Genomic DNA, 26,079 nt, shown 5'->3' with positions numbered 1-26,079 from the left:
TTGAAAAAGTACAAAATAGACTTCGTGGCTTAGTGGGGGATGCTCTCTTCTCTTCCCTGCAACCTCTCTCCCACAGAAAAGATGTTGCAAGCCTGCCTTTGTTTTATCGTTATTTCCATGGCAAGTGCTCGTCCGAGCTCCAATCTCTGGTCCCCCCTCGCCAATCTTTCATAATAAACACCCGTCTAGCTAAAACCACTGTCAGAAATTTCCCCCACTCTTTATCTGTGCCTTAATCAAAACGTAGATTCCATGAACATAGCTTTTTTCCGAGAAGTGCACGCCTGTGGAATTCTCTTCCATTTGCCTGTTTCCCACCTGACTACAACTTGGACGTCTTCAAGTCCAACATAAACAAATTCCTGATTAATCGCCCCCTTAAGTAAGACGCTTTATCAAATCTCCAATACCAACTATTACTACAATATTATCCCATTGATTATTGTACACAAAATAAACCTTATCCCCGAGTGGCTTACGGGCCTTGATAAGTGGTGATCCCCATGTAAAAAAAAAAAAAAAAAAAAAAAAAAAAAACACCTCAAAAAAGCAACTCTTCTCTCTGGATTTAGGCAATGTTGTTCCACTGCAAATATTTTAACAGTCATCTCTGAACGCATATACCATGCATAAGGATAAAGTGGGTGAAGACAAGGTTGTGGCCTTGATATATCCAAGGCCTTTAATTAAATCTGGCACGAAGGGCTGCTAATAAAAATTAAATCATAAAAATTAAATAATGTATACTAAATATAATTAGATCCTTTTTAGACAATAGGACCATCCAGGTTGCCATTGATGGACCTACATCCAAGCAGCATAACATAAATGCAGGAGCACCTTAGGGGCTGATCTTTGGACCACTATTATTCTTGATATTCATAAACGACCCCCTGATAATATTGTGTCCGAGATGGGTATTTTTGCTGAGAATACAATGCTCTACAATATGCATGAGGGAAGAGCAGATGTATATAAATCTAAGACAATGGCCTCTAGACCATATTGAAATGGGGTCACAAATGGATGGTAACATTTAATGTTAGTAAGACTAAGCTGCTTTCCTTTAACAATTACAAAATGCCTCTCCAATTATGTATATCCATGACAGATAAGACTCTACCTGAGAATCCTTCCTTCAAACTCCTCAGCCTTACATTCATGAACTGGAACAAATATATTTAGGACATTGCGAAGGCTGCTGCAAATAAGGTGGGTTCCCTCTATTGAGCTAGAAGACTGTTCACACATAAGAGTATCCTGTACCTCTACAAGGCCACCATTCACCCATGCATGAAGTATTGTTGCCACATCTGGGCTGGTGCATCTACCATTAGCCTCACCCTCTTGGATAGGGTCCAAAAAAGAGTTGTCAATCAACTAAGCTCAACCCCTGCACACTGCCACAATGTTGCATCTCGGTGCCTTTTCTAATATTTTAATGGAATGTGCTCTGATAAACTCGTTGCACTTGTGCCCCTCGATGTACATATCCCTGACAACTCCCCTTAGCAACAAAATCTCACCTCTTCACTGTTGAAGTCCCTAATTGCTAGGAAGCTTTCTACTCTAATAGTTTCTTCCCTCGATCAGCTAGACTTTGGAATTCCCTTTCTGTTATCTGCGCCACTGTCTATACTGATATGCAGAAGTTTAAATGTCATGTAAACATACGTTTTGTTAATTCTTTCTAGGCATGGTCCATAATAGTAATCCCTTACTGATCTCTAAAGTTTTGAAATCTACGTTTAAAATAGTATTTTAACATAATGCTTATTATTTATTTAAAAATATTGGCTAAAAAATCCAATTACAATAAATAATACTCTAATATACTTTTCAAAGTTCATTATATGAAAACATTCCACACTAACAGATTGTACATAAAATACATTGAAATATATTAATATATTTATCACTGTATCGGTTATATTCTTCTATGTAGCAGCAACAGTGAATGTTGTTTTAGGTGTTACCTCTTGGTTGAACAAAAGCTCGAATGAACAGTTTATTTCAACAATTCAGTCAAAGGTTTAACAACAAATTTTAGGCAGAATTTGACTTTTATTTTCAACTTAGCTTCTTTCTAAAGTAATTCACGTATTCCAATGCATTTCTAATAATTTGATATCTTTTTTTTCTGTAGAACAATTGGTCTTTGACATTAAAATACACCTCAATTTTCAATGTAGCTTCTTCATTGAAGCTAAATCTCTTTATCTGTGTCAATTTTGGGTGAGCTTTTCCTTCATACATAATAATATTTCTGTGTATTGCATTGAGGTGGTTGCAAACAATGCTTGAAGTGTTGACACATTGTTGTTTATGACCTGAGTATTTAGCAATATTTTTGTTTATTTGACCAAATTTAAATCCAGCATACCAGCTCATCCGCATTGTTTATGAGCGAGCAGTATCAGCTTTGAAGTTAACAACTCGACACTCAAAGGCTTAGGTTCTGTCTTGACACCAGTGAGAGTACGTGACCCACTTCTCCTCAAAATCAGAACTAGGCTGGATTTTGGGATCCCATTGTGCTACATTAACCCACTGATTTATTTTTTATATATTTGTGATACTTAATTCATTATTTCATTTTTTTTTTCATAAAATTATTATATATTGTTAAAAAAATTATATATTGTTAAAAAAATCATTATATATTGTTAAAAAAATTATTATATATTGTTAAAAAAAAGTTAAAAGCTAATTACTATGAATGTCAACATGTTGAAAAGATAGTTTGTGAAAACAAATGAATGCATCGTCAACAGAATAATTATTTCTTTGTTTTCTTTAAAAATTTAATTATGTTAATATATGTAAAACGTATAATTAATTAATTTTGTTGTACTTTTGCAGAGAAGATACCGTGCTGAACTGATAACGTTATTAGTAAGTGATCCTATTAACACAAGAGGGGTGTTTTGTGGCAAATCTGTACTTTCACCTACCAATTAAGAAATCAAAGATATCATAAAATTCGAAAAATACTATAAAAAATGCCACCATACTTTCTTTGCATAAGTAATAATATTTCTCTCCAAAATAATAATTTTATGGGTTATCGACATATATGTTAAGTAATTAGTAATATTTTTGTGCTTTATAAAAATATCGTTTTAGACCTGATGGAATGGTTAATTGCAGGTATAGAACGTTTCATATCCTCAAAAAATTCCAGCAAAAACCTAACAGACAGCTGTGGTTCTCTCTGGAATGTCCTACTGTCATTGTGCACATAAATTACTTTTTCATTTGTTTCCAACATTATAGATGTACTGAGACTTTCACGACTGCCAGCAAAACCTGCAAAAGAGTAATGAAGAACACAAGAGAGCTGTATGCTCAGTCCATCAAGTCCAAAGTGGCTGAGCAGCAGCTTGGTTTCCATCAGTTTTGACAAATAGCAAACAGAATCCTAAACAAAAGTGCATGCTCTATCCCAACTATCATCAATGGACCTGAGGTAATCTAGTCAGCATCAGACAAAGCCAAACTCTTTGCCAAGAAGTTTGCAGCTAATTCTACCCTATGCAACTAAGGCTGCCAACGCCTCATATTTTCTGCTGTATCAAAAAACACGCTATGTGACATACAAATATCTGTGCGTGATGTTGTCAAGCTAATTAAAAAACCTTGATTCCAGTAAAGCAGCTGGCTCTGACGGCATTCCAATTATAGTGCTGAAAAAGCTTCAACCAGAACTAGCTCCCATACTTACAAAGTTGTTTAAGCATTGTCTTAGGAAGAATTGTTTCCCAACACCATGGAAAACCTCATCAGTATGCCCTGTATTTAAGAATTCAGGTGATCAGTCATCTCCCCCTCAGTACAGGCCAATAAGTCTCCTGTGCGTCATGAACAAGTTACTGGAATCTGTGTTAAATAGAGAAGTAATCAACCATCTCAGCAAAAATAACCTTCTTAGTGACACACAATATGGTTTCCGTTCTGCTAGATCTACAGTAGATGTGCTTATAGTTATATTTAATAGGATTAGCAACTCTCTCAACAGAGGTTTCCATTCTAGAGCAATTGCTCTTGACATATCAAAGGCCTTTGATAGGATATGGCACAAAGGTCTATTACACAAGATATCCAGCTGGAAATGTCTTCTCAATTATTAAATCATTTTTCTCTGATAGGTTCATAAGAGTAGTGGTTGATGGGCAGAAATCAGAAGCTCATATTATTAATGCTGGAGTCCCTCTGGGGTCCATCCTGGGTCCGACTCTCTTCCTGATCTACATTAATTACCTTCCAAATCACATCCTTACATCATTCGTAGACATGTATGCTGATGACACTACTATCTATGGCAACACATCAACAGCTGTAAATGACCAAGTTCTCTCTGATTCTCTCTCCTCTGATTTTGAACACATGGTACAATGGAGAAAGAAGTGGTTGTTTACTTTTAATACATCTAAAACCAAGCTTCTATCTTTACATCATCAATGCTCTGATCCCCATCTGGTATCAGTTGAAATGAATGGCTCTCGTCTTGGGGAGGCTCCATGTTTTGACTGTTACTCCTGATCTAAAATGGAACACGTACATCAAATTCGTTGGAAAAATGGTGGGATCCTTCTATCTATCCAGTAGATATCTCACCCCTGATGCAATTCTCTACCTATATAAGAGCCAGTTAGGTCCAATGATGGAGTATTGTTGCCACATCTGGGCAAGAGCTGCTAGAAAGACTTATCCTGCCTTGACTGAGTTCAATATAGACTTTGTAGCCTCGTAGGGTTGCTCTATTCTCTTCCCTGCAACCTCTTTCTCACAGAAGAGACATTGCGAGCCTGTCTCTGCTTTATCGTTATTTTCATGGCAATTTTCGACTGAGCTCCAATCTATGTTTCGCCCTTGCCAAACTTTTGTGAGAAACACTCATCTAGCTGAAAACACTATCAATAATTTTCCCCATTCTTTATCTGTGTTTAGGCCTAAACGTGGATTCCATGAACAAAGCTTCTTTCTTAGAACTGTACACTTGTGGAACTGTCTTCCATTTGATATTTTCCAGCTGACTACAATATGGTTGTCTTCAAGTCCAATGTAAACAAGTTCTTGATTGGCCGTTCCCCTTAAGTAATCCAATTTACCAAATTTACACTTCTAACGATTACTATGATATTGTACACTCTTTAACCCTTATCCTCGAGTGGCCTCTGGGCTTTGATAAGTGGTGACTCCTATGTAAAAAAAAAAAAATAAACACTAAAAAGGATTCCATCATGTCAATGTAAAATATAAATTATCTGAAGTAACTTGAAACAAATCTAAAATCCTTTTCTGTCGTTTCATGTTATGTGAAACAATGTACGAGTTTTCTCATAAGGGAATGTTAATAAAGAGGGTTTATAGAACTGTGAAAGGTACTTTTTAAATGATCCTATGAAGAAAGTGATGTTGATAATGGTAATTTATTTGCTACGAGACAACATCAAGTAGAACAAAATTTCTACTACATAGCATCACTTAATAAATATAATAATGTTACTTTTGAGGCTTCTACGTTCCTACCAAAAGTATGGTTGCAATCAATGCATGAAAATAAATGATGTTTATAATAAGATCATTTATCAGTAAATTTTAACTGAGGATTGATTGTTTGGATTTTTCAGCCTTCACACCCATTAAGCGATAAGTTGTCACTCGTTTATTTTTTTATGCAGTATGTAAAAACCACTTTGAACAACATATTTTATAATTATAAAAAATAACAAACTTAGTTTTTGCACGTTAAATGTATTGTTATATAATTAAATTTTACTGCGTTTGATATGTTTTTTGTGTTTTTCTTTTTACTGTTGTCGCTTTTTTTTTTTTTTTTTTTTTTTTTTTTTTTACAATTTTCGACTGTTAACTTTTCTAAACATTTACCAAGTAATTAAATACTTTTAAATTAATGGAAGTGCTTAAATCATATTTTAAACTATAGACGCTGGAATGGCTCATCCCCTATTAAAAAGTACTTTGAAAAATCGATTTTTTAGCAAATTTTACGAATGGTTAACCGAAAAAATGGTGGAAAAAAAGATAGTCAACAATTAATTGGGTAAATGTGTAATTTAGCGGCGTTAATTATTTAAGGCCACCAGCGTTAATTATTTAAGGCCACCAGCGTTAATTATTTAAGGCTTTTAAATTTTGGCCTTTCTAAGGTTTGACGAGTGGCCTTTTCTAGGCCAAATTTGCCCTTTTATTACTCTCGTTTATGAAACGTTTTTGGCCGCTATATTCTTTTTTGTAATGAAAAAGTGTAAAAAAAAAAAATGTCAATTTGGCCTTAAAAAAGTCAATCTGTCAAACTTAGAAAGACCAAAATTTAGAGCAATACGGCGGCCACGAATGTACAATTAGTCTTATAAAAAATGATGAAAAAATAATAAAAATGTAAGTTTTTTTTCTGGTTTTATTACAGCCTTTGGGTCTAATAATGTGTTTTATATTTTAAAAAGTTTTTATAATTTTTGTCTGTCAAATAATTTTACGCCGCTAAACTACTCATTTACCAATAATTGTTTACCAAAATTATACTTTTCCAGCTACTTGAATGAGTATAGTTTATTTTAAAGTATTTTCAAGCGCTTTTATTTATTTATTTTTTTTTTCTTAAATTGCGAGTGTGTGGGTGTCAGATTTTTTAGAAAAAAAATGCTAGCCGTTAGATCAAAATTTTACCCGCTAAATTGCAAGCAAAATCTCCAGATCTTGTGGGAAAAACGCTAAATTAGCAACACTGAGTGTACACGTGTGATCGCTTAGAACAACGAAAAACAAACAAGTCCTTATGTCATTGAAAAATAAGAAAAAGTTGAAAATTACAGTCCAAGGGAAATAACTCTTAACAGTATTGCATATAGTCACGGCCACCGAGAGTAAGAAGAACTGAAAAATGTCTGCAAGCAATGTAGGTAAGATTTGTCAGACTGTCAGTACTATATGAGGGCCATTTGAAAAAGAGCAATAAAACATTTTTAAAAAGAAAAAGGAACACAGTTCGATTAATACTTAAACTGAACTTTATTCAATATAAATAATATCTATGTAAAATTAAGTAATTTTAAAGCAATATACAATTTAATACTGAATTATTTAAAACTGAATTATGAATTTAGAGAACAAATAATTAAAGAAACATTAAACAAATATTTTTTTGGCCTTCGGAACAAGATCACAGTGTAGTATCTGTTTTGATGCTACACTTTACCTTTTCTGTCTTCAGTCGGTGGAGGAGAAATCTTTCATGACTGAGATTATTTTTGTTCCTATCCAGTGCCCCTTATTGGGAAGCTGGATTTACTCCACAAGATTATATGTTGAAATATTTAAACAACTATTACTTTAAATACAGAAATTATATTTAAAGTTTTGGTTTTCTGTTCTTCTATGTCCATTTCTTTCCCCATGTTTTTCATCAAAATGTGTAGCGTATTAGTCTTTCTCGGTAGCCACAATATAGTCCGATTTTTATGTCCCTGTTTTATTTTCTGAGATAGCGAAATGAGTCAGATTTAACTTAGAATGAGTGTTTTATTCCAAATTGATGGTTGAATATGGTTTAATTTGTGCCTACACCAGAAAATTTTCAGGAATCAAGCTGCTGTGGGACTGTGGGTATCGGTGTTAGCCGCCTCGCAAACTCAAAAAAAAAAAAAAAAAATTTTAATGTAAAATGAGTTGAACAACCAAAACAAGATGAAAAAGGCGGAGAATTAATTTTATATAAAATTTATTTCTTTATAATTGAAAAATACATGGAAAAAAACCCTGGAAAGTTTCCCCTTTATTAAGAGTCTCTTCCTGCGATCATGGTGTCGCGGTTTCAAAATCACTGTCTCCATTTTCTTTTGTTTTTCTTTCTCCACCCATGCTGTTTCTCTTTGTCTTCCCTTCCCTTAAACGAAGGACACAATAGGCTAACGCAAGCTAAACATATGAACAACATCCAGGTTGAGTGAATACGTTAGCTTTCCTTTTCTTTCCGTCCTTGACTCCTTTACTCACATCGGAATTCAAATGTATCAAGCTTAACATCAATAATTCAAACAATGGACTTTTTACTTTTAGACAAAATTAATTTAAATGGAATCAACAAACTCCCAAGGTACTTTTGATTGCAAAAATTTCGTTAAGGAATTAATTAGAAACGTTTGTTTGTCTTGTGAGGAGCGACATCACTAAAATCACTCTTTCTAAATGAATACAGCCTGCTTCGGCCCAGTCAGGTGAGTTCGGTCAGGTAGTAGGAGGAGGCTCCCGAAGTGTGAGACATTACTAGTCACATCAACCAAATCCACCATTCGAAGGATTCCCAGCAGAAGCAGCCCTCTCAGCAGCAGTTCAAACAGCTCTTATCAGGGCTAATAAGTTTTTCTACTAATGCGATTAATTACTGCTTGCCTCCTGAGACCCACCAGCAGCAAACTTCACTTCCAGTCTCTAGTGACTCCCAGCTCACTCCTCCAGCTCACTCCAGCATCTTTCAGCACCTCCTGCAGCTTTCCGACAACCTCACCTGCACCTTGCTTCTCTGGTCTGCAAACCTCACCTGCACCTTGCTACTCCGGTCTGCAATTCTTGCCTGCACTTACTCCTTCGGCCTACGACCTCGCATGCACCTTGCTCCTCCAGCCTGCAACCTCGCATGCACTTTGCTCCTTCGGTCATCAACCTCTCCTGTACTTGGCTCCCTATCTACCATCCGTTCCTTAATGCTGACCCCACGTTTTCAGTGTCCACCGACCATTCCAGATCGCCCTGACGGCCAGCCAATCGTTCAGACCCAGTGAGCGACTTTAAACGATGCTATGTCTAGTGTACCTGTTCCAGACCTTCAGACCTTAGCCTCCAGACAACCAGCATTAGGATCACATGATTTTTCGCTTCCTTTGCAAATAAAAGGCGAACCCTCGTCTTTAACCAAACAACCTACGTCTGTAATTCTTGTTTACTTTTTGCCCGTGTCTACCTTGTTAGTTGTTGGGTCGATTGTCCCCAGAAAGCCAGCTCCGCAACACGTTCTTTAGGAAATGAAGTAGGAAAAGTTCAGAAAATGATAAAAAACATAAAAAATTTAACAAGAAATTTATCCTGGCTGGTGAAGTATAGTTCTTTTAAAATGAAATTAAAACAATCAATTGCTTACTTCAGCAAAAAAATCAGATAAAGGTAAAAATCCATTTCCACGTGGAGAATTAAATGACAGGTGCCCATGAGTTTAACGTCATGAGGACGGAATCATTATTATTATTTACAACATGTTGGGCTGGGCTTGACTGTTTAATTTACACACGCAAAAGTTTATATAGCCAGGTGCTGGAAGATTCTGAACTATTTAGTGTATCGCTACATGTGGGACGTAATGTAGTCTTTTTATCAGGTGTGTAGATAGGCAAATCACAACATTGTCTTTGTGCGTTCCGCTACAAGTACCAAGTTTTGCTATTTATGGTAGAATATTTGCGTGGGTGTAGGAAAGCAAATGTGTGCATAGCTGAAACGTTCTTTATACAGCCGTACGCACGCAACTGGGTTTTACAGTTGGTGACCAGACATGTGTTGTGCGCTGCCATTATTCTAGTTGAGTAGTGTAGAAGACTAGGATATAAAATACCCTAAACTCACTACAAGAAAAAATAATGAAACGAATTGAATGAAGGAAACAAAGAACTCAAATGCTGGAATAAAATAAACATGTCGTTTATTTTCTGTTGAGAAATGAAAGTCTTGGGTGTACACGTGTTCATTCAGCCGTTGATGATTACGCGCGTGGAAGGAAAGGGGAATGCAATAGAGAAACGCAAAGTGGCAAGCCGGCCTGTAGAAAGAGAGGGTCAAGCTCAGTAGAGAGTCGTGCACATGTCTCTGTTGATGGACCAAGGCCGAAGAGGAGATAGAGTGAGAAAGAGTGAGAATGTCAATCCAGGTTATGGAGATAGAAAGCGTATAAAGTGTACGTATGGTTTGTTAGCTTTTTGTCCCACATAATAGCAAGTGGTGTGAGATATGCGCGTGCGTACGCATGCTGAAAAGGGCACGCTGTCGGTCCGTAGACCGTCCAGCTTGAAAGCTGGTCCTAAAAAGGGCTGGAAACAGCTTGTCTCTTCCTTTTATAGGTGTTTCCGGTGTCTTTTGCGCATGTGTGGATTTCCTTTGAAAGGGGAAGTAACGTCGTCCATCTGTGCGTGTTAGCATGTGTGTGTATATACACGTGAATGTGAGTGTATGTACACGAACGTGAATATATGTACGTGTGTGGACGTGGGCGTGTATGTTTGTGTGCGTGTATGTATATGACAAGTAATATAGTTTGGAATGTGAACGCATGTTTTTGTGTGAGACTAGAAAAGAGTCGCGCAGTAGCCAGGGCAACAGCAAGGCTACAATATAGCCTCCACACCCATTAAGCGATAAGCTATCATTTGTTTATTTTTTTTTATTCATATGCAAAAACCACGTTGAACAACATTATTATTATTTTGAAATTAGGGGGAAAAATTAGTTTTAGCATGGTAGATAATTAAATTCGACTGCGTTTGCTATAAGTTTTTTTTTTTTTACTGTTCTCGCTTTTATTTTTCAATTTTCGACTTAACTTTGTAGAGGAAAAGAAATTTAAGAGAAATTAAATTCCTCTGCCCCAAACAAAATAATAATAAAAAAGAAATAAAACACAATGACATCTCCTTCTCGTTTAAAATGTGCTGCATTTATTTTTCAACAAAATAACAACATGAACAAGCAAAGTCCGATCGGTAAGAGTTCTTGTAAAATCATTGGTATTATTTTACTTTAAGGCCCGTCTCACGTTCGTATAGAAGAAAATGTTTTTTTTTGTAGATTCCAGTGTGCTGAAAAAGAATATGAAAACCGTTTCCGTCGGAAATTTACCGTTTGCATGGTATGAACCCCGGAATATTGGAAGTACACGCAAGTGCGCGGAAACATAAGCGAGCTTTTTCAATGGCGGAATCACGCGCGCACTCGCGTACCTGACGGCCTTTTCACAGAGCAATAGTAATGTTTGGCGGAAAATTTCAAAGTAGATGAAAAACAAGAAAAATAAAACAACTTTGCGGGGGAGGGGGATGTCGGAAAGACCCTTTTTTTGTGGCGGACAAATCAGTTTTTTTTTTGGAGGGGGGGAGGGGTTAAGTTGGAATAGCATTAATAATCTCGGAAAGATTTTTTTTTTTTTTTTCAAAACAATTCTTGGTAAATATCCAGATACGCTACTACAGAACACCGACCACTTTAATTTGTTTTTTTCTTTTTTTTATAGGTAATTGAGGTCGCTGACAACGAATAACACCGACCACTCTAATTTGTTTTTTTAAAGGTAATTGAGGTCGCTGACAACAAATCTGATAGTCAAACTTGGGGCAAATTTACCGTTTGCATGGTATTTACCCCTGAACCCACGAACTACTTTTCACCATTTTGCGGCTTCCGTTTATGCTACGCGCATGCACGCTGTAGCATAAACGACGGCTTCACCAAGCAAACTACGTTGGGGGGGGGGGGGTCCAGGACATAGAATTTTCTCATTTTCAAAAATATATTATAGCACTTTTTGGGTGGAAAATTTAAAATTAGCTGAAAAAGAAATAAAACAAGAAAAGGAAAGCACTCCAAGTTGGAGTAAGGGGCGGGGGGGGGGGTAATTTATCGTTTTTTTTTTTTTTTTTTTTTTTTTTACCTGGAACATAGAATTTTCAAATTTTCAAAAAGTAACGCAGTAACGCACCGACATTTACCAATTAGAACACCATTTAACATTTTCCGAAGATTTTACTGTGTACATTGGGGGCGCGAGCGAGCAGGGGGGTGGGATGTGATGTTGGCGCGCGCCCCAACATCACATCCGCGCGTACTTCCAACATTCCGGGGTTCATACCATGCAAACGGTAAATTTCCGACGGAAACGGTTTTCATATTCTTTTTCAGCACACTGAAATCTAAAAAAAAAATATTTATTTCTTTAAGAACGTGAGACGAGACTTAAAGTAAAATTTTACCAAATCATTAAGGTTAGAATATTCAAATTAGGTGATATCTCCAGATTTTCTAGGAAAGATCAAAATTTACTCGTTAAATGTAAAACGAAACAGCTAAATTGGCAGCACTAATCGCTTAGAACAACGAAAAACAAGTCCTTATGTCATTGCAAAATAAGAAAGGGTGTAAAGTTACGGTCCAAGGGAAATAACTCTTAAACGTATTGTACATTGTCCAAAGGAGTGTAAACACCAATCGATGTTTGTGCCGTTGTTGTATTTTCTGAGGTAGGGAAAGAAGTCAGATTTTAGATTGTTGTTGTTGTTGTTGCTGTAGTAGTAGTAGTAGTAGTAGTAGTAGAGGTAATAATAATAATAATAATAATAATAATAATAATAATAATAATAATAATAATATTATTATTATTATTGTTATTATTATAATAATAATAATAATAATAATAATAATAATAATAATAATAATAATACTTTTACTCGTTAAAAACGGGCAAAAGTTATAGTCCGTTGACTTAGAACGAGTGCTTTCACTGCTTTATGTCAAATTGATGGTTGAATATGGTTTAATGTGTGCTTATTTTTGCAATAAACACTAAATCATTATTAATCCTTAATTCTGCATCAAATAGATACCATGATACTTAGTTCACTGCATCTTATTATAACAAAGGTCCACATAAAATTTCAGCCAGATTGGCTTCAATATTTCTGAGAAAAGTTGGAATGGACGGACAGACAGACAAACAGAAATTTATATAGATTATATTTTTTTTGTTAGTGTTTTAAAAATATTGTTTCTATCACAGTAAAATACTTTGTGCCATTTTTTTAGGTTAAATATGCTTCTTAAATTTTCTTGATATTTCTAAGTTCATAAAGACCTTATATCTTTAAATGCATATTTGAAACGAATTGTTATATTGTAGGGGATCTATATGACTGTGTATATATACGGCATTATAAAGAATGTATTGCATTGTCGAGGGTTCCGTATAACATGGACGGGTGCATTTATTATGCACATGTGTCTAACTCATGTAATGTTTAATGGTATAAAAATTATGACAACAGATATATTTTAACAAAAGGGACAACAGTTCTGTGGGGTTGTAACATCAAGCCAATTGGAGAAACATACCTGTTCATTCCTTTGTTTGACAGATCGTCAGAACAGCTGCAACCAAGGTTCAATCCCAACGAATCAACCAATCAATGATTGTCTTTTTTGCAACTTTTATTTCTGATATTTCCCCATTGGAAAGCTGACGTTGATCCTAGACTAACACATCATGATCCTCTTTACTGGGAGCTATCATCCTCCGGCTCAATCTACTCTCTCACTCCAGATCCTTCTGTGTCTGCCCTTTCTCAATACAAATTTCTGACTCATCAAATCATCATATCTTTTTCCCAAACTCTAACTCAAGTCCACGTCACTTTAAAATGACTTCTACGTAAAGAGTCGTCAGACTCCATAGATCAATCTATTTTAAATTGTTTTTATTCTACATTCCTTAATTTATTAAACATCTTAACAGAAACGATTATCTCTATAAATCTTTATTTTGCTAAGATAACATTCTAGTTTTACAAATATTACAATGATAATAATAATCGACTATTATAATTTCATCATAATAAATGACCATTTTAATAGTTTCTGGTGTTTCCCGGTAGATTAACACTCCTTCCCTTTTATTTTGTCAAAAATGTATGACATACATTTTATTTCTATTTCCTGTAGGCCATGATCCTTAGATTTTCCACACCCTACAGCTAAGAAAAAGGTCGAAATCTTTCATATTAATTTTTCCATAGTTAGTCTTTACCTAATGACAATTGCCTTATTTCATCTAGACAGAATCTCCTGTCTAGTCCAATGACATTTTCCTTTTGGATGTAGGTTACTCTTCCTATGATCGATGTCGGCTGTTCATTTCTAGCCACCCTTCTGTCATAGTCAAACAGAGGCACCTTTCGCCTCTCATCAAACCTCGATAACTTTACATCCTTTGATTCCTCTAATTCTTTCTTGCTCATGGGTACTACTAAAAACTAGGCCCTTGCATTTTCTATATTGATTCTACTCTAACTTCCCTATCAATTTATGCCCTATGTTTGGGGACCAAAGAGAAAACCTCAGTTTACAATATCTACTGGTAAGCTCACAAGATACACTCTATTGTCTATCCAAATCTCTCATCTAATTAGATACCTTGTTCTCTATATTTTCACTTGGGACCATATTCCACATTTTATATGTTACATTTGGAAAGCCTTTTTACTTCATTCACCTCTTTTTCACTTCTCCCTCGAGTGATTCGCAATATAATATATCCGTTCACCATTATATCCTTCCACTCCTTATGCCATGTTAGGAAAGTATTCATTTGTGTAGCCTAAAGTTGATTGTCGCAACTAGCCTTGCTCATGGTGGACGGGAAGGTCCGCCTTCTTATGCTATGCTGGAAAAAAAATTTTTTCAGAGTTGGGAATTGCAATCGTCCCTTAGGCCCATAACTCACAGAAAACTCCAAATTTCCCTTCATGAAGCACCCAATTTTTGCTTCACGCTGTTCCTACTCGAGATCAAAGAAAATAAAAAACGAAAAATAAATTTTTTTCACAAATCACTCCTCAAAAATAATAAAATTAATAACCACCTAAATAAATTCAGTATTGTCTACACATCTCTAAAATTCTAATCTTATTTGCTGACCATACGTTCAGAAAATTTCTATTCAATCTTCAATTTTTTTTTTTTTTTTCATTTAAATTCTTAATCTTTACTCATTATCTGTTTTATTTTACTAGGATAACATTTTAAAAAATTTATTTAGGAAAGAGTGTGCAGCTTTCCAAAGCAAATACAAACATTAATACATCAGAAAATCACATTCACAATTTTCAAATACATTTACTCAAGGAGTATTTTAGTTCGAAGTCCATTAATGAAAAGTCAAAACACAAAACAAAATTTCACAAAACTCAATTCCAAAACCGAGACCAATCTCTGTTCTGTTAGCAAGATACATCCCTTGTTTCTCTTCTTTTTTTTTTGTTTGTTTTTGTTCTCAATAAAGCCAAGAATTTCCATTTTAATTTCTTTTACTCAAAAACATGAAAGCTGAAAACTTCAACAAGGAAAATACGATTTCATAAAAAATTCAGAACATTTTTTGTTTAAGTTAAGCAAAAAGAGGATTCAAGTTTTGTTTTTGGCAGCAGAACTAATTTGATTGGTTACCAAAACAAATATTAAAACAATTTGGCAAAAATTTCAATTGTTGTGGCTGTGTTTTTCTTTTATTCTTACTTTTTTTCATATTGTCTGTGTGTTAATAGTAGATCTTTTCTTTCTTTTTCTCATGCTTCTTATTTCCTACTTAAATCGACGCAGACATGTTTTTTTTCTCAACATAAAATTGACACAATCAACAATTTTTTCACAAACCTATTTTTCATGGCCAATTACAACATATCACCCGTTTTCTTAATTGCTGAAATACATTTTCTCATCAAGTGCGTTTGTATGCTATTTTCTTCTATACAGTTTACATATAAAGTATTGTTTTATGTATGCGTATGTGACACATAAAAATGAAAACATGCAAACTATGTGTTTTCATTTTTTTTTCTTTTCTTACCTTAAAGTTTAACATGTAAATACTGTTCTTTTTTCGTTTTTTTTTTTTTTTTATTCAATACATATATTTCTTTTGAACCCTTATTTTGTTTGTGTGCGTAGATTTTTTTTCTCTTCTCAAAGTTTACTAAATTCTTGACCCCTTTTTTTTTTTTTTTTTCAGTTGTGTTCCCAGATTCTTTATGCATCCTTGTGTAGAGCTCTGGTTTAACACACCACCGAACGTATAATTTACATTGCAAGAGGGGACCGAATGGCATGGAGACGCCAAAACAAATATGTAATATTCGTTCTGTATAAAATAATTAAACAACTTTTTAAAAAATGATGACTAGTAAAGTCAAATTGAAAATTTCTCATGCCGTGATACTGCTTTGTTTATTAGCTTTATTTTTTTTAACAAATTAAATGCCAATAATGAAAGTATTATATTATCAATTCTGTTATGTTGTTAGTCTACTGGAAAACACCGGAAACTATTAAAATGATCGACTATTATAATTTCATCATAACAATCGACCATTTTAATAGTTTCCAACAGAATTGATAATATAATACTTTTATTAGGGACCTCATGTTACAACTCCAGAGAACTGTTACATGTCTGTTGTTAAAATGTATCTGTTGTCATAATTTTTATACCAGAGAACTGTTACATGTCTGTTGTTAAAATGTATCTGTTGTCATAATTTTTATACCAGAGAATTGTTACATGTCTGTTGTTAAAATGTATCTGTTGTCATAATTTTTATACCAGAGATCTGTTACATGTCTGTTGTTAAAATGTATCTGTTGTCATAATTTTTATACCAGAGAATTGTTACATGTCTGTTGTTAAAATGTATCTGTTGTCATAATTTTTATACCAGAGAACTGTTACATGTCTGTTGTTAAAATGTATCTGTTGTCATAATTTTTATACCAGAGAATTGTTACATGTCTGTTGTTAAAATGTATCTGTTGTCATAATTTTTATACCAGAGAATTGTTACATGTCTGTTGTTAAAATGTATCTGTTGTCATAATTTTTATACCACTAAACATTACACGAGGTAGATACATGTCATACGGAATCCCCGACAACACAACATATTCTTTCTGGTTCCGTATACACACGGTCATATAAATCCCCCACAATATACAATTCGTTTTAAACATGCATTGAAAGATACAAGGTACTTATGAACTTAAAAATGTCAAGAAAATTTAAGAATCATATTAAACCTAAAAAAAGAAATGTAGAAAGTATTTTTTGGTAGTAGATACAGAATATTTTTAAAGAGAAAATATAAAAATAATTTGTATTATATTTCTGTTTGTTTGTTTGTCCATTTAAATTTTTCTCAGAAACTACAAGGCCAATCTGGCTGAAATAATAAACTCATTTCGAATCATTTCCCTCCCTCAGAAAATAAAACAATGGCACAAGCATCGGTTGGTGTTGCTACTCCCTTGGATTATACAGGATTGTGAAGAGTTATTTCCCTTGGACTGTAAGTTTCTACTTTTTCTTATTTTTTAATGACATAAAGACCTTTTCGTTTTTGTTCTAAGCGATTATACGTTTACAATCAGTGTAGCTAATTTAGCTATTATTCCGCTAGATCTGAAGATTTCGTTTGCAATTTAGCCGGTAAAATTTTGATTTTGCGGGTTTTTTCTAGAAAATCTGGATATTTGACACCCACACACCTGCAAGTTAAGATTTTTAAAAAAAGAAAAAAAGAAAGAAATACGCTTAAAAATACTTTAAAACATAAACTATACTCTTTCAATTAGCTAGAAAAGTATCATTTATTGCCTTTGGTAATAATTATTTGTTGACTATATGGTTTGTTTGTTTTGTTTTTCGCCATTTTTTTTTTTTTTTTTTCAGTTAACCATTCTTAAAACTCGCTATAAAAATTGTTTTTTACAAGTACATTTTTATGGTGATGGTGTTGGTGGGGTTCCTACCTCTATAGTTTAAGATATGATCTAAGCACTCCGATAAATTTTAAAGTGATTATTCACTTGGTAATCGTTTAGAAGAGTTAACAGTCGAAAATTGTTTTAAAAAAAAAGAAAAACACTTATTTCAAAAGCAACAGAATTGAATTATCTGTATACTTTTAATGTGATACCACTAAGTTTTGTTTTTATTTTTATTTTAAAATGTTGTTTAAAGTGGTTTTACCGTCGTACTTAATAAAAATTAAATAGAATGACAACTTATTGCTTAATGGTTGTGAAGCCTTATTTCCTGAAAATTTGTAAGCAAATGACCTTTTCTGCCATTAACCCTAAGTTTAAATTAGTGGTCATCATAGTATTTTTTTTTTTTTTTTTAATTTTAAGAATGAAATCCCCCATGATTAAGTTCAAATCAATCAGTTGTTTGCTATAAAGAGAGTTAAAAGAAATTAAACAAAAAGTAATTAAACACAGTTGCAGCATGTATAAAAGATACATAATTGAATTTTACTGTGTTTAGTCCAAACACAGTAAAATTCAATTATGTATCTTTTATACCGTTTCGTATAAGGTATTTCTTCAGTTTTGTTATTATTTACAATTCCTCGAGTGTTAACTATTCTGCTCTTTAACGAATGACTGTGTTGTACCTACATACTTGTTTTCTCAAACAGTCAACATTTTTGTTTTTATATATTTTCACTAATTTTTTCAACGTTCAGTATTACATTTAATTGTCAGCGTTAACTAATGTTTTCCTTGTCTGTTTGCCGATTCATGTTTTTCTCAGAAACTACACAGCCAATCTGGCTGAAATTTTATTATAAGGTGCAGTGAATTAAGTATTATGGTATCTATTTGATGCAGAGTTAGGGATTAATACTAATTAGTGTTTATTGCAAAAGTGAGCACAAATTATACCATATTCAACCATCAAGTTGGGATAAAACACGCATTCTAAGTTAACGGACTATAACTTTTGCCCGTTTTTAATGGCTCAAAGTATTATTATTATTATTATTATTATTATTATTATTATTATTATTATTATTATTATTATTATAAAAAAATTCTTAAATCTGACTTATCTCGCTGCATCAGAAAATAAAACAATAGCACAAAATCGGTCGGTGTTGCTTTATACTGTTAAGAGTTATTTCCCTTGGACTGTAATTTTAAACTTTCAACGTTGGGCATAGTTATCCGTACATACTAATTTCTGCTACTAACTAAATTTCTGATATACAAATTTTCAGGAATTAAGCCTCCACACCCGTTTTGCGATAAGTTGTCATTTGTTTTGCTTTTTATTCATATGTAAAAACCAATTTGAACAACATATTTCGAAATTAGGAAAAAAAATTCGTATTAATTTTTCCACGTTAAAAGTATACGGGTCGTTAGATAATCAAATTTTAATGCGTTTGATACAAGTTTTTTGTTTTATTTATTTATTTATTTATTGGTTTGGGGGGTTACAATTTTTTACTGTTAACTTTTCTAAACGTTTACCAAGACTTTTAAATTAATGGGGTGCTTATTTTAAACTATAGAGGGTGGAACGGCTCATTCCCATTAAAAAGTAATTGGAAAAATCGATTTCATAGGGAGTTTAAAGAATGGTTAAGTTAATTATTCTTAAACTGTAGAAATGGTAAAAAAAAAAATAATAATAATAATCAACAAAACATTGTTACCAAAATCAATAAAATCCAAATGTCCAGCTACCTGTATGAGTGTAGTTTATGTTTTAAAATATTTTCAAGCGCATTATATATATATATATATATATATATATATATATATATATATATATATATATATATATATATATATATATATATATATATATATATATTAAATTGCTGATGTGTGGGTATCAAATATCTCCAGATTTTCTAGGGAAAAAAAAACGCTAGCCGCTAGATCAAAATTTTTTCCGTTAAATTGTAAACAAAATCTCCAGATCTACTGGAAAAATTGCTAAATAGGCAACACTGATTGTACGAAAACGAAAAGTTCCTTATGTCATTGAAATATTAGAAACCAGTTTAAAACTGCAGTGCAAGGGAAATAACTCTTAACAGTATATTGCCCAAATCGATGTTTGTGTCACGATTTTATTTTCTGAGGTAGGGAAATGAGTAAGATTTAAAAATTTATTATTATGATTTGCGGGAAATTTATTCACTGAGTCCCGTGAAGGTTATCCCACGTGGTTCATGTTAATAAGCCTAGAAAAATCAGGACATGAAAAAATAAAGACAAGGAAATACTTTTAAGAATAAAAAAATATTGACATTTTATTGAGGGAAAAAGAAAGCATAAGGGTTGGGGAAAGAAGGCAGCAAAGCTGCAAAGTTCAATTATTGAGAAAATACAGTTTATATGTTCACCAATTCGACTGCCAAAAAATGTCCTTATGGCAAGCACTAAAGGCTTAATTAACACTAGAGAGAGAGTACAGAAATAAAAGAAAATTAGAATAAGAGAACTTACTGCGTAAAACAATGATTTCGTTTTTTTTTAACCTTTCTTTTTTTATCTTTATATATATGTGTGTGAGTCCTTTTTTTTACATATATATTTTCTTCACGCCACTCCAAATCGATCTGTCCTCACTTCAGTGACAGAATCCTTTAAAGTTCTTTTGAAAATAATCCTTGAATTTGAAAACTCAACGTTGTTTGGTAAAACCTCCGTTCGTCCTTCTTGTCAGATGAAATTCTCACTGGTTAGACATTTCGGTTTCCACACGCCGACATTTAATCGCATCTCGTGCGTCAAGTTTATAGATCAATTCTTCTTAGAATTGATTCTTTCTTTTCTTTTCGAGTCAACCAACTTGATTTGACTCTTTCTGAAACTCATTATTCATTCCTATGAACAATGAAATAACTTTACTATTTTTAAGACTTGAATGTCTGAGTAGGACCAGAGTTCGTAACTTGCGTGTTACCCTCGTGGAATCTCTGTCCAAAACTGACTTTCGCTTGTTGAATTTTTGCGGGAAAAGTATCTCAATTGTGGCGTGATTCTTTCAGCAGCAGCAGCTCGTTAAAAAGACGTAAAGTTAAAGAAGGAAAGAAGGGAGGAAAGATAAAAGATAACGACGAAAAGAAGGAAGAAATTAAATTTCTGACACTCTCCCGAACAAAAAAAGAAAAAGAGAAAAGAAAAAAGGTGGACATATTCCAACTAATACCAGAGATAATCAGGATTTCTCTCTTTAACTGATCTCTGATGTCTAACAGGTCTAGACTGATCCTCACGAACTGATTCCACAACATTTTCACCTTCAGGCAAATCATCACCTTGATCTGCAGCAGGGGCTTGGAAAGAATGAGTTATAGAAAGTTCCAACGGGAATAAATGTTTTATTGAATGCTCTTGCAACGTATCACCTCTTTTAATCAAGGCAGATCTCACCAATCCGTCGGAACCTTGGGTCAGTTTCATCACCCTGCCCAAACTCCAGTGAGGTCTAGACTTAAAACCTTTTATCAACACTACATCATTCACCTTTATCTTGTTATCAAAACTAGACTGGTACAAATCACTAAATAACTCTCTCTAACTCATCAAGTACTGTTCATACCACATAGACCTGAACTTATTCAAAATGGATTCTCGATATTTTAAACTATCGATTAAATCTGACCTACTAGGAGGTTCAATAGAAGACATCTCTTCATCAAAATTCAGAAACACAGCACTTCCAGGATATGAATGTAGGAACGCGTTGGGAGTAATAACTTCCAAACCCTTATCTGTCAGTTCGTTAACTATAGACTTGATATCTTTCAATCGGTTTCTCGTAAACTGACACTTGGTGTTGATGGTTTCCGACAATAACCACGACAACACTACTTGTGCGTCGACAGCCACTATGATTTCCTTGAACAAATTCGGGAACATCTTAACCAAAATAATTACATGTTTAATGCCCAAAAATACAGCCAACAATTCCAACGTAGGAAGGCTTCTCTTGACAGAGGGAGCCACTTTAGCTTTTGCAAAAAATAAGTTAGCCCTTCCTCGTTGGTACATATATTCGACAATTCCGTAAGCACGGTTCGAAGCATCACAGAACATGATCAAGATTACCGGCAAATCAGTTTGAACCGAACATCTATTAAAACCAATGTTTTGAATGTCCTTAAGACTCTTTTGAAAACTATTCCAAAGAGATAATATATCATTAGGAATTGCTTGGTCCCAGCCTATACCTAACTTCCATACTTGGCTCAACATGATTTTTCCCTTTATAGTAATAGGCAACACAAGACCCAATGGGTCAAAGATCGAAGAATTCACAGACAACATGTCTCTTTTAGTTGAGACTACTCTCTCAACACCTCCGCTACTTAATTTCATTTCATCCAACATCGGATCATACGTATAGCCCAAGACTTTCTCACACACCATTCCGTGAGAGGAGCCATTGTTGTCCAACTGTATACGTTGCGAAACTATTTCGCTGTTACTGCTACAAGTTTTCAATTCGAAGCCACCCTTTTCCATGGTAGTTACTGCTTCCACATATAACTTCAGCAATTCAGACTGCGACTGGTGTGTTTTAACCAGATTATCGACATAGAAGTTATTCAACAGCATGTCACGGCAGGGTCCTGCGGCATGTTTTTCTACATGATACTTCACTATATAACACAAAATGAACGGGCTGGACACAAATCCAAAGATCAAAGTGCTGTACCTGAAACAGACCAGCTCGTCCTCTAACTTCAAAAAGAAGCAGAAACGATTCTTGTCAAATTCGCTCTTCAATTTGACCATCAAAAACGCTTTTCTAATGTCCGCTAATAGAACCAACGTATCGGTTCGGAATTTGAACAAAAGCTCCAGCATATCAGTGTACAGGTTCACACCCGTATAGGCACAATCATTGAGGGACGGCTTACCACCCGTTCTCAACGAACAATTGAACACAGGCCTTATTTTTGTTGTGCACTGTGATTCAGTTTTGTAGACAGGACGATGGGGTATCCAGGTATACTTGGCAAATTCTGAAGGAGGCACATGAATTCTCTCAATTATGCCTTCGTTCTCCTGATCAAGAAATACTTTGCAATAATCAGAGTACAGATATTTGTCAGACAATTTATTTACTACTTTGTCTAAGACAGCTAATGCCACATTATAACTAGACGGAACTTCGTTCAACTTATCTAGGTTCCAAGGTAAACTTACATAGTAGCTTCCGTCACGATATTCAATAGACGAACGAAAATCTGCTATTTTTATTTTATCGTAGCTACTGCATACCTCATCTGTAACACCCAATGTTTCGAGATTGAACATATTCTCTATGGACCTATCCACTGCCGCTTCATCAAAACAACTCCAAGGATCCAAATGATTCGATTTAGGCTCCAAAACAAAGTATACATGAGTAACATTACACGACGAAAATTTCCCTACGACTCGATTGTAATTCAAGCCAGCCTGCTCCCGCACAGAACAACAGGATTTGAAGTCCGAAACAAAATCATTCCCTGAGACGAACTAAATGCAAATCCGTCTTTAAATTGGGTTAGCTGCAAGGGGCCCAAAAACTTGATTACATCAATACCAATCAGACCATGGACTGGCAGCATGTCGTTTTTCATACACGAGAAATCAGCAGCCAATTTCACCTCGTCCTTTCTCAAGTCCTTTCTCAAGTCCTTTCTCAAGTCAGATATCACACCGCCTAATCCTTCAATTTTAAAGGACAGGTCTAAGTGTTCATCCAACAAGAATGAAACTTGCCTTGATTCATCCTGAAATTTCACACGGAGATCTTCTCTTACTTTATTACCCAAAAAGGTCTTTATAAGAAATCTGCGACTTTTCATGGGTGAGGACATGGAAATCTTTCTTATAAGTCCTTTGCAGAGGTAAGATCTCTCACTGCCGGTATCTACCAAACAGTTAAAGGACACATCCTTGCCACCCACATTAACCGAAATGTTAACTACAGGTAATAAGGACGAGCCACTGGTCATCCAACAAGCGTTAGAAGAAACAGTAGGCTTGACCGCCATGGGACACATAACGCTACGGTGCCCAGGTCTATTGCAAGACCAACACAGCTCAGACTCCCTTCCATTGCAAGGACAGTCTTTTTCCCCATGGAGATGGCTGATGCATCTAGAACAAATCACTAACTCGTTACACCTTCTCAACTTGTCCTTAAACGTTGGATAGGATTTACACATATGAGCCTTGTGATCATTACTTTTACAAAAACAACATCTATATTTGACTTTAGATGTCTTGACGTGGAAATTCTCCAACGTGGAGGGTCTTTTATCTGGTAAGGAAGGTTTAAACTTGTTATTAGACCTTTTTACAGAGAAGTCTGGTCTACGACTCCCAGGATCATATTTACAGAGCTCAAGAGTTCTAATAATATCAGTACAGTTATCCAAAATCTGCTCCAGAGAAGGGTAATTATTGTTCACTTTGTGCACTAATTCTGTTCTAAAGGTAACGGGTAATTTACCGAATACGATATGACCCAACAATCGATTTCCCGGGGTACCGCATTCCAGAAAATCAATACTGAAGGAATTCTTCAATTCGTATGCCTGCGTCTTCACATTAGTCAAGAATTTTTTCACGTCCAAATTACTATACAAACGATCAGTATTCAACAAGGACGAGAAAATTGAGTCCACAACACAACTCTCATCTAGGAACTCGTTGGAAAGCAACTCTAATGCAATCTCGTAATTTTCGTCCGATACCGATAAGTGTTTAACAATCTGAAAGGCGTAACCCATGAGATGGTTTTTCAACACGACCAATCTCAACGAGTCACTATCCAAACTGGATACACAGTTCAGGAACTCCCGGTGAAAATTTAAAAAGGCTAGCTTATCTGTCTCTAAGTCCCTATCATTGAATTTAGGAGAGACGATAGAAGGGGTAATATTTACACCCTTGACTTTATCACTCTTCTTCAAACAGGTCTCCGATTCTTCAACTTTGGCAGGTCTCAATCCAGCCAATTTCTCTAGAGCTTGTAATCTAAACAAGGCACAATCCTTGGAGAAAGTTTCCACAATGTCTTCTTCGACATTATCATTTAAATAAATATCGACTAACTGTTCTTCCAACAATGCCGCGCTCGACAAGTATTCTTCAACCTGATTTTTACATAAAGAATATTTGTCCTCTCCCACTTCACGAGATGATTCTATCGCTTCTAGTACTACAAGTATTTTATTCTTATTAATTTTTAACTTCTTCAACAGAACATCCTTTGGCGTCGCAGCCATTTTATTTTCAACTAATTCTCACTTAACTTATCAATACTTGAGATAAAGAGAGAGAGAGCTACCACATAATCTATGACGTCACTCAAAATGGCGCCAACCGTTAAAAACTGTTTTTATTAAAGGTACGAAGACGAACTTCTTTGCTCTGAGTCCTTAAACTAAGCAAATTTAGCTCTCAAAACTATTTTTCCTTAAGGCCACATGAAAACGTGAAAGGGTTACCTATCTCCAAACTTTTCTTTAAAATAAATGTGAACTTATATTAAGTACATAATTAGTTGTCGATTTTTATTATTTTACTTATATAAAGTTGAGTAGAAATGCATTGTGGATGCTTTTTGGCAGTTTAAATACTCTTGCTTTAACTATTTTGTTTCTCAGTCCTCATCTTCAACTGAGTGATGTCTTTGACAAAGACGGATGAAAATGCTGTATACTCAGTATGCTGTGGAAATATTGAAAGAGGTGAAGAGAATAAAGCCATGTATACTTTGTCGGCAATTTTATGCGAGTAGTAGCTAGAGATGACTTTATCTTTCCATTCTGTCCTTGTTGTCATGTCACTACTAAGGATGTTGAAACATTTTCTTAGGTTGACGTTATCCACCTGATAGCCAGGGATCCAAACCTTGGAGTTACTCCCAAGGAGACTGTCCTATTAACAGGTGTAAAATACTAAGGCTGCCGCATTGTCATTTGGTGAATATGCATGCATGTAGCATGTGAATATGCATTGCCATGTAGTAGCTTTTCAAAGGTCTACATAAATCTTCCTTCCTCACTTATTCTTTTGCCCCTATTCATTCTCTCTCTCTTTCTCTCTCTCTCTCTCTCTCTCTCTCTCTCTCTCTCTCTCTCTCTCTCTCTTTCTTTCTCTTTCTCTTTGACGGTAACATACAATATGTTTTCCATCCGGCGAGATCTACAGCTGATGTACTGACTGTAATATCACATAGGATCTAGAAAGAAGAAAAAGTCTACTACGCCACCGACATTGTAAGAGATGGCCTATCAACTGAAAATGACGTTCTTTATTTACTTATAAAATATATTTAAAAAGAAAGGGAAGGGACACAATTTGATTTGTAATGAAACTGAATTTTATTCAATATAAATAAATAAAAATGATGCATGTGAGATTATGTATGTTTGAAGCAGAAAACAA

At 34.5% G+C, this 26,079-nt stretch overlaps 1 protein-coding gene and 1 long non-coding RNA gene across 2 annotated transcripts; one reads left to right on the top strand and one right to left on the bottom strand.

Annotated features, from left to right (window-relative positions):
• The first annotated feature begins 12,018 nt into the window (after nucleotides 1–12,018).
• On the top strand, nucleotides 12,019–17,173 carry LOC145298920 (uncharacterized). The gene is made up of 3 exons (XR_013871236.1): nucleotides 12,019–12,299; nucleotides 15,839–15,955; nucleotides 17,084–17,173. It is a non-coding gene; the product is annotated as an uncharacterized LOC145298920 (long non-coding RNA).
• A 4,028-nt stretch (nucleotides 17,174–21,201) lies between these two features.
• LOC145280281 (uncharacterized) lies at nucleotides 21,202–22,950 on the bottom strand. The gene has a single exon (XM_080132056.1). The coding sequence runs from the start codon at nucleotides 22,948–22,950 to the stop codon at nucleotides 21,202–21,204; it is 1,749 nt and encodes a 582-aa protein (XP_079988182.1).
• Between the last annotated feature and the right edge of the window lie 3,129 nt (nucleotides 22,951–26,079).

This window comes from Euprymna scolopes, chromosome 1 (genome assembly GCF_053919585.1).
Source record: "Euprymna scolopes isolate OS-2025 chromosome 1, ASM5391958v1, whole genome shotgun sequence".
Classification (NCBI taxonomy): Eukaryota; Metazoa; Mollusca; class Cephalopoda; order Sepiida; family Sepiolidae; genus Euprymna; species Euprymna scolopes.
This window is presented reverse-complemented; position numbering and strand designations above follow the sequence as displayed.

Bases quoted from the DNA above. Each gene is read 5' to 3' on its own strand.
- LOC145280281 (XM_080132056.1), bottom strand. From the start codon at position 22,950: ATGTTCAATCTCGAAACATTGGGTGTTACAGATGAGGTATGCAGTAGC.